Below are 10132 nucleotides of genomic sequence, written 5' to 3' on the forward strand. Positions count from 1 at the left end.
TATGACATTTCAGTACAAACCATTCTTAAAGGTCTAAAGGCTGTGGAAAATTACAACCACATACAGAAATAAGTAATATTCCATTTGTGCTCTCATTAAATAGTTCTTAGTGTTTTATGAGCTCAGCCAAAAATCTGCTGGAATAAAAATACCCATCAGCATAACGCTCAAACCTCACTGCTAAAATGACTGAACAGTGTTTCAGAAATTCAGAAACAAAAATGATGAATCAGGATCATTTTATTAGAAAAGATCATAAATCAATAAATCAAATGTCCTGTCTAATTTCTCATAACACTGCAATTCAGAAGATTCCTCGATAATGAGGTTGTGCACCAACAGGTTCATTTTCACATATTGCCTTCAAATTTACTTTGCTTGTGCTGTTTGACATGTTCAGTTTTATTGTAAAAACTAAAAAAAAGAAAGGAAACATATATAGGAAGACACTGAAGGCAATAATATTTATATAGTTGTGCCTTGATCTGTTTTTTTTTTTTTTTTTTTCTCTTTTCTACGTAGCAGGCAAAGCCAAAACACAGGACAGTTTATTGAACGAAAGATTAATCTGTCATTCTCGGAGACATTTCCATATTAAATCCATTGAGAGACATAAACAGGAGAAAGGAGGAGAGAAAAGCAAAAAAACGGTCAGTCATTAAGACAGAAAAAGGTATGAACATAATGACAGGCAAAGATAAAGACAGAAAGAGAGCACCATAAGAGACGCAAATCTTCAGTAAAATATCAGCTAAGAACCAGAGAACATGTCTTTCTGTCTGTCTGTGTTTTGTCTAATCAGCATTTTTGTTTTGTTTTCCAGTAAAAATATCGAAATATACTTAAACCAATATGAGTTCACTATATAGTTAGTGTAAATTTTCGAGAATAGGTAACACCGGAGCTAGTTGTCCACATATGGAGGAGCTATTCTTTGTGAAAAGAAAGTACAGTTTAGCAAACTTTTAAAAAGAGTACTTTTAATGGAAATGATATAGAATATACTCAAATGCATGATGATTATAATTAAAAGAACATGTATTATACTTTAAATTTATATTCAATGCAGTACATCCGAGCCACTTATAGGTCTCAAGTATACATTTATATGTAATTTCATAATTACTTTATATAATTTATTCTCTTTGGTTAAAGTGTGCTGTCGAATGTACTGATAAGCATTTATGATAAACTAAAATATACTTTAATGCCATTTCTGTTGAAACTTGTACGGCATGCATGGAAATATATCTGTTATTTCCGTCATTTAAAATCGATTAATTTACAGTGTATTATCAAAAATACTTTACATGTGTTTTATGTTAGTCAACACAACAAAATAAGTGTTGCGTGACAAAAGACTATTTAAACATAATTTAAAATGAACTTTAAAGTAAAGCCTTTAAACTGATATTTTTAGAAAGTGCACTTTTTAGTGCTTAAGTGTGTTGAACAGTTATGTTCAACACACTTAAGTGGTCTTTTTATATATTAATGTCATTATCTGCGAGTACAGTTGTTTTTGATATACTTTAAAGATTTGAAGTACACTACAAGTGCACATTCAGTACTTGCATATAATTATAGTTCTTTTTTTCTGGAAAACAAGGCAATCATGCTGATTGACAATGTTTCGCAGTGCATGTTTCTTTTCAGCTCCAGCATGTTTAGCTCAGATGAACTCTGGATCATGATTTGTTCTCACCATCGTATTATAGCAGTGTATCTGCACAGTGTGTGTGACTGTTTATTTGCCATTTCTCTCAGACATGTAAAGGTCTTGTCTATATCAGCGTGACGAGTCTGTGCTAGCGGATCTATGCGTATGGTGTGTGGAGTGTGCGAGAGTCACACCATGCCGTTCTCCTGTCGTCGCGGTTTGTGTGTGCCGCTGCTGCTGCTGATCTGGGGACTGTGCAGAGACGGCGCCAGAGTGCACAGAAACCCAGCCAGCAGCGTCAGACCCAGACCGCCCCATGCACTGAACATGGACCAGCCATACCCGTGACCGATGTCCTCCGGCAGGCCGTACAGGTAGCGCGGGTACCGCGAGAGCTCGAAGTTAATGCCAGCCACACATGTGCACAAGGAAATGATGCAGCAGGTGCCTGTGAAGCACGAGCGCAAACAAAACAACAGTGAGTTCATAACAACACAAAAAGAACTAAACGGAAAGTCAAGATAAGCATTGGTAATACAAATACAGAAACACTGTACACACTAGTAGTATACCGTTACAAACTTTTTCAAAGCAATATGCTATTTAGAAATATGCAATATGCTGTTTTTGTTTTGTTTTTTTTTCTCAGTAATAAGCTGCCATCTAGTGGTCGTTTGTACTGAGTGCATCTCACCTCCCATCAGGAAGAGCAGTCCAGCCACATACTGCATCAGCTCATTGTGTTTCCAGCAGCCCAGCACACCAACGATCCAGCCAAACAGAATGATAGCCACAGCCATGCCGATGAACCCCGCCGTCATCCGCTGCAAATCTGCAGGAGAAAACAGAGCGCTGAAGGATCCCTCGTCAAAAATGAACCACGCTTAATTGTATTGAATGTGCACTTGTTGTGTACTTAAAAGTATATTATTTAAAAATGTACTTGCAGATGATATTTAATTAGTGAAATATCAGTCTATGTTTCTTTAAAAGTGCACGAATGTCAGATTTTAGGTTTTAGTTGAATCATTGCTTTAATAATCTGTTTTTGTGCTTTACAAAAAAAAACACTTTTTAGTAAATCACATGTAAAGCATGTAACATTACATTTACAGTACCAATAGTATATCTACTAAATTGAATTGTCTTTATCACAAATGTGTAACTACAAATGAAGAGTTAATTTCCAAAAACTAAATTTTTAACAATTTTCAAAAATCATGTTTTTTCATTGTGCATCCCAATTAATCTCAATCAATCGGCAGTTGGGTTATTTTGATTAGGTTAATAAATAACTTTTAAAAAATACAGCTAACTAACACAATAAAAACATGATAACATAATAAAACTGTATTTAAATTACAGTTACTTATGAAATGGGGTTATATCTGAATATTTTCACACACACACACAGATTTGATTGATTTCTTTTGCATTGACGCCTCTAAAATATGAGAGACCACTGTTTCAGGAGTTTAGGACACAGAAGGAGACACATGCTTATATGATAACTGTATTATTTCGTATTTGGGTTGAACAGATTAACAGTTTTTTCCAAAGCATTGTTAGATGCGGTGTTTTTTGCAAAGATTTGATTTCAAAAACAGCATCATAGCTATTAAATTATTAAACTTATTTCTTTTAAATAAGTCAAACAAATGAATGACATAATATTGGACAGATTATATAATGACATATCAATGCCTAATTTGTGGAGAAATGGGGAAAAGTTAAATGAAAATACATGCATTCACTGTATATTTACCACAACAGGCAATACATGAATTGTAGTACATTTAAAATAGCAAATATGATGAGATATTTAAGCAATAATGGATAAATATCACAATGAATACACTAAACTAGTTATTGCAGAGGGAGGTGTGTTGTGTGCTAGACATTACTGCTCAGTATTTCAGTTTTTGAATGTCCAAAACTTTTTGCAAACCTACAAACGTTCAGTTACCCGCCCAAACACTGAGCCACACACACATACACTCGCAGTTAATCTGACTTACGGAGAGCGTGCCATTCGTCTTGTTTTATAGTCTTGGTGATGTTCACTGGCAGATTCCGTGGGATATTCACTGAGGAATAGTAATACTTCACCGGCGTGCAACGCTGAAGCAAACCTGCAGAAATTCACATAAACAATCTGATAACTTGAGCCATAATAGTGAAGATCAGATGATACATCTATGTAGAGAAGCAATTTAGACACATTTCACACACACACACACAAAATAAAAATCTAAACACATATTCAGGCCCTTAACTTTGGTTCCAATGTTTTCATTTGAATTATGATCATTAAATGTTCTAACTGGACCATAAACAAAATCAATCAAACAAGTCGATCAATTCTCATGCCCTGCTGAGATTGACTTCACTTCCTGTTTGTGGTCCCAGTGGTGTATATGTAAAAATATTTATAACTGAATAATAATCATTTTGATTCTCATGATTTCAATTTTTGGTTCTTGATTTGTATCCATGAAGATCATTTAAAATCCACGGAAACAAAGTTTCTTTATAATGGAAGAAGGTTCTTTATATTATTATCAATTTCTCCAAAATAAGAAAAAATTATGTTCGCTGTTCACAGAAATATTCTTTGGGGAACCCATCACCTTTTGGAATCTTTATTGTATTTAAAAAAAATTTTGAAAATATTTCCATTTGGCTACAATTTGATCCCAGCAGGAACACACTGAAGAAATATATAATTTTTTACAATTTATATATACTTTTGCACTGATAGGAGAGTACTACTACATCAGTCAGAAATTTGATTTGGATTTATGTTTTGTATGTGTGGAAAAGCTTAGACATCAAGTTGATTATTTTTCTAAAACATAATTATAATTTTTCTCTCAGACCCCAAACAGAACAGGAGGATTAATCTTTAAAATCTACTGAATTTTAATGAACTCTATTTATCTTATGCTAAGACCCTAAATCTGCATCTCATTGCCCTGAAAGACTGTATAATGTATCACATTAAGGGCAGAAATGTTTTAGAAGCTTGTAAATGCATCGGTGCATCAAAGAAAATTAATATGTTTGGACCATTTTTAAAATCTACTTCTGCTTTTGTCATTAGAGTGATCAAAAGGAACTCAAAAAAGAAACAAATACACTGTACCAGAGAGGGTCAAGTGTGTTTTCCCTTAATTAAAGGGCCTCATGGTCTCTTAGACCTCAAATGGATCGCATTGCCCTGACAGTCTCCATCTGTTTCTGTATTTGAGCTGAAATGTGATGAATGTGTGAACCTGAGCGTGTGGTCGGTGTTGATGTTACAGATCAGCACCCTGGATAGCGCCAAACACTCTTCAGTACTCCTTCAAACATGTTCACAAACACATAAACAAACTACAGCTGTGCACCATCAGCTTCAGCTTCCATTTAGCATCATCATCATCACCTTTAAAAATCAGGTCCTCGTTCTCCAGATCGAACCCTTCTCGGTGGCATTTCCTCCACAGTCCGGTCGTGGTTGAGTTGTAGCGGCGGCTGCAGCGTGATTCCATGACGGGCTCAGGGTGCGGGGATTCCCGCAGAGGACTCGCTTTAGGTCGCATCCGGAGTGGGAGGTTCTGGTTGGAGATGTATATGTATCCTGGGTCATTTCTCTTGCTGGCGTATTTTTTGCATCGGTCCCGGTGTTTCCGCGCATCTGTTTCGTACCAGTAGTCCGTGCTGATGGCCATGGTCAAGAGCCCGATGGAGCAGAAGGCCAGGAAGAGCCCGGACGCTGTTAATATCCTCATGATGCCCGCGGACAACTGTCACATCTTCCGCCGAGCCCATATCATCCTAACCCCGACATAACAGGACGATAATTATGCTGCTGGAGCTCTAGACAGACATGTTTGTGCGTCTGCTGCTGCTCGCTTGGACTCGGGATGAAGGAGGACCAATGCCGACACTGGAGACTGCTGATTCGTCAGAAGGCAGCTGTTATGCCGCTGTTTCCAGAAAGGATATTCGGTCGAATCTTATAAACGTGTCCGGGTGATATTACACCTAATTTACATATATACATTCATACATAAAAATGCAAAAAGATAGTCTAATGTAGGACCTTTGAGATTTTTGACATTAAAACGTTTTTTCTTTTTTTTTGTGAAAATTAATTGTAATGGGAAATAATGTGGGATGTGGGAGACAAGTTGTCACATTATCTTATACCTGCCGGGGTATAAATGCTTGTAATCTCTGGTTTAAAGCTTTCAAAAACCTAGGTTTTTATTATTAATATTATTATTATTATTATTATTATTATTAATGGATGGTGTGGTTGTACGTAGTATAAAAAAAAATCAGTTTTACTAATAATAATAAAAAATTATAATAATAATAAAAAAATAATATATATATATATATATATATATATATATATATATATAAGATATTTTAAAAATAAAACACATTTACAAACTCAAAAGTAATGTGCTTATGGACCTTGCTTTGTAAACAGTTATGCTGGAATTGAAAATGGTCTTCCCCAAACTATTCCCACAAAGTTGGAAGTATAGAATTGTCCAAAATGTAAAATGTTGAAGAATTAAGATTTCCCTTCACTGGAAGTAAGGGGGCGACCCCAATCACTCCATCCCATGCTTGGCACAAGGCTGCAGCTGCTATTGGAACCCATTATTTGAAGCTCCAGCAGCACAGTTTTTGAGATGATATAGATGTGGCATCCTATTATAGTACTACGTTTGAATTCAATACAAATAAACTTGAAACTTGAATGTTGATTCGAATCGATGATCGATTGCTTCTGTCTGTCGTGCTTCTGAGAGGTTTGTGATTGTAGCTCGGTGTAGCTTCGCTTTTCTGTTGAATCTCTATCTTACTTTCACTCTCTGTTGTTTAAAGTGATAATATATAACTTAATTCCCACCATATTTCTGGTATTATCATTCGTTAGCCGGTTAGGTTGTCACTCACTGTTCCAGTAGCATTTCTATTCGCGTCTATTATTGTTTTATTTTTTCTCGCTCCGTTTTTCACGAGTTCATCAAACAACATTGGTAAGCGAATCATTCTTCAATCACGGTGAGTAATGGCTTCTTCTCCTAGCAGCACAGTATGCCTTTATGAACTACTTTACTTACAAGATCAAAACTATTAGAGATAAAAGTGTTACCATGCAGCTGTCAGCCACAGTATCACATCAGATAGTGCACTATAGATCCCCTGAGGAACAATTCCACTCCTTCTCTTCTATTGGAAATGAAGAATAGTATAAACTTGTGAAATCATCTAAACCAACAACATGTATTTTAGACCCTGTTCCATCTAAGCTCCTAAAAGAGGAGCTTCCAGAAGTAATAGATCCTCTTCTGAATATTATTAACTCATTGTCAAACCTTCAAACTGGTTGTTATTAAGCCTCTCATTAAAAAAAACACAACTTCACCCCAAATAATTAATTAATTGCAGACCGATCTCGAATCTCCTTTTTCTGTCAAAGATATTAGAAAAGGTAGTATCATCACAACTATGTTCCTTCTTAGAGAAAAATTATATATGTGAGGATTTCCAGTCAGGTTTTAGACCATATCATATGCTCTCATTAGAGTTACAAACGACCTGCTTTTATCATCTGATCGTGGTTGTATCTCTCTATTAGTGCTACTGGATCTTAGTGCCGTGTTTGACACTATCGACCACAACATTCTTTTAAATAAACTAGAAAATTATGTTGGCATTAGAGGAAGTGCACTGGCATGGTTCAAATCGTACTTATCTGACCGCCATCAATTTGTGGCAGTAAATGAAGAGGTATCAAACCAATCACAAGTGCAGTATGGAGTACCTCAAGGCTCAGTACTTGGCCCCTTACTTTTCACGCTTTACATGTTACCCTTGGGAGATATCATTAGGAAACATGGTGTTAGCTTTCACTGTTATGCTGATGATACCCAGCTCTATATTTCTTTGCGACGTGATGAAACTTACCAATTTGCAAAACTAACGGAATGTATAGTTGATATCAAAAACTGGATGACTAGCAATTTCTTACTGCTCAATTCTGAAAAAAAAAAACTGTGTTAATTATTGGACCAAAAACTTTTGCATGTAATAACCTAGATCACTGTCTAATACCTGATGGCTGCTCTGTAAATTCTTCATCATCAGTTAGGAACCTAGGCGTACTTTTTGATAGCAATCTTTCCTTTCTAGCATTTATACAACTGCATTTTTACATCTTAAAAATATATCTAAATTATGACCTATGCTCTCAATGTCAAATGCAGAAACATTAATTCATGCATTCATGACATCAAGGCTTGATTATTGTAATGCTTTATTGGTTGGTTGCTCTGCACGTTTAATAAACAAACTCCAGCTGGTTCAAAATGCAGCAGCTAGAGTTCTTACTAGAAGCAGGAAGTATGACCATATTAGCCCGGTTCTGTCAACACTGCACTGGCTCCCTATTAAACATTGTATATAGATCTTGCTATTAATTACCTATAAAGCCCTGAATGGTTTGGCACCTCAGTATTTGAGTGAGCTCTTATCGCATTATAGTCCTTCACATCCGCTGTGATCTCAAAACTCTGGCCATTTGATAATACCTAGAATATCAAAATCAACTGCGGGTGGGAGATCGTTTTCCTATTTAGCACCCAAACTCTGGAACAATCTACCTAACACTGTTCGGGAAGCAGACACACTCTGTCAGTTTAAATCTACATTAAAGACACATCTCTTTAACCTGGCTTACACATAATACACTATCGCATTTCTATAATTCAAATCCGTTAAAGGATTGTTAGGCTGCATTAATTAGATCAACTGGAACCGGGAACACTTCCCAAAACACCTGATGTACTTGTTATTTGTTAGAAGAATGGCATCTATGCTAATATTAGTCTGTTTCTTTCTTATTCCGAGGTCACTGTAGCCACCCAGATCCAGACTGTATCCAGATCAGATGGTCACTGCAGCCACCCGGATCCAGACCGTATCCAGATCAGATGGTCACTGCAGCCACCCGGATCCAGTCCGTATCCAGATCAGATGGTGGATCAGCACCTAGAGATGACCTCTACAGCCAGGACACCTAGATGAGCCCCAGAGACTGATCCCCAGTGAAGACCCTGTCTCCAAGACGGCCATCGGGACAAGACCATTATTCAATTAACCAGAATTCAATAATAATGTTTTTCTATATACGTAGTGTATGACTGGAACTTATTATTGTGAGAGTCACCCTTTAGTGCAATTCTATGCATTATGAACATACCCGATTAAATCCAAAAAAACCTAACTGATGCTGTTTTTAGCTATACTACTACTACTATTGTTGCTGTTGTTGTTAGATTGTTGGTCACTTTCATGTAAGTTCAGAATGTTTACACTGCTCTGGTGTACATGAGAGCGTAACCATCTTGTGCCAGTAACAGGATAGCATTGCTTATCTAAAACCAGTTAAGACCATCTTGGAATTCAAGCTTATCCAAAATTAGTCTAATTTCAGCGGGGTAAAAATAATGCTTCAGCACCAGCAGATGTGGACATATACTGTAAGATACTCTTCATTGCCAGATGATGGAGGTAGAGCATCAGCACTGCTCTCCTTAGCATGTTCAGCACTTGCAAACTGCATACTGGATCACTACAGTTGAGCAGTGATCCCTTAGTTTTTAGTTTTTTGACTATCCGAAATTCTTCATGCTCTGAAGATTGTAGTCGAGTGGCACTTAATATAATGGGTCTTCGGTTGTTATTTTTAGCATCTTTGCTCCAAAAAAACCCTCTTCTTTTCAAAAACTATTTATCTAGAGGTCCTATAGGTTTCTATATGGTTATTTGGAGAAAGTGCAAATTGGTTAACTGGTTCTTTAAAACTATTTAATTAAATTAGTTTTACATAAAAGTAAAATAATTTCAAGACAGCTTTATATAAAATAGTGCCTTATAGTTCCCAGCAAGCAAACCAAAAACAATAGAAAATAAAAACTCCCCAGGATAAAATAAGATACTGATTAGTAAGCAGCTCTGGGAGAAACCAACATCCAGTTGGGGAATCCCACCTCACCTGACATGTTTCAACAAATTAATGTAACATGCAGGATTGATAATGAGAAAGATCCTCTTTTGTAGTCAGACACTGGTTAAGATCTGAAAATGAGTGAGATATATTGGAAAACAGTGAACCTCAAAACTGGTCTCCTGAAGGTTTGGATAGAGACCCCTTAGATATTGATGGCCTAGACCATTACATGATATAAATATGTAAGAAAAATGCTATGGAACTGGACAAGTTAGCAGTGATTGGAATGTACCCGACATTACAATGTAATCATCAGCTCCAGTTATGAATGCATTCACTACTTTATCAGCATCATAATAAGAAAAGAATGTTCCATAACTAACCGTAACTTCTCAGGTGGAAACTCTTGGTCTAAAAAAAGTACTTACAAACAAAAGTTATAAGTGAACTGTTTT

General features: G+C 36.3%; 1 protein-coding gene across 1 annotated transcript; it reads right to left on the reverse strand.

Moving 5' to 3' along the window:
• Positions 1 to 223: 223 nt before the first annotated feature.
• On the reverse strand, positions 224 to 5600 carry LOC306866550 (transmembrane protein 178B-like). The gene is made up of 4 exons (XM_079411812.1): positions 5088 to 5600; positions 3679 to 3792; positions 2355 to 2492; positions 224 to 2108 (listed from the first exon to the last, which is right to left on the reverse strand). The coding sequence occupies exons 1-4, from the start codon at positions 5431 to 5433 to the stop codon at positions 1849 to 1851; spliced, it is 858 nt and encodes a 285-aa protein (XP_079267938.1). The 5' UTR covers positions 5434 to 5600; the 3' UTR covers positions 224 to 1848.
• Between the last annotated feature and the right edge of the window lie 4532 nt (positions 5601 to 10132).

This window comes from Barbus barbus (genome assembly GCF_936440315.1).
Source record: "Barbus barbus genome assembly, chromosome: 48".
In the NCBI taxonomy this organism is placed as follows: domain Eukaryota; kingdom Metazoa; phylum Chordata; class Actinopteri; order Cypriniformes; family Cyprinidae; genus Barbus; species Barbus barbus.

Bases quoted from the DNA above. Each gene is read 5' to 3' on its own strand.
- LOC306866550 (XM_079411812.1), bottom strand. From the start codon at position 5,433: ATGAGGATATTAACAGCGTCCGGGCTCTTCCTGGCCTTCTGCTCCATC. The intron at 3,793-5,087 runs GTGATGATGATG...GAATTTCTGCAG, and splicing joins CGAGGACCTGATTTTTAAAG to GTTTGCTTCAGCGTTGCACG. The intron at 2,493-3,678 runs GTAAGTCAGATT...TTTCTCCTGCAG, and splicing joins AGACGAATGGCACGCTCTCC to ATTTGCAGCGGATGACGGCG.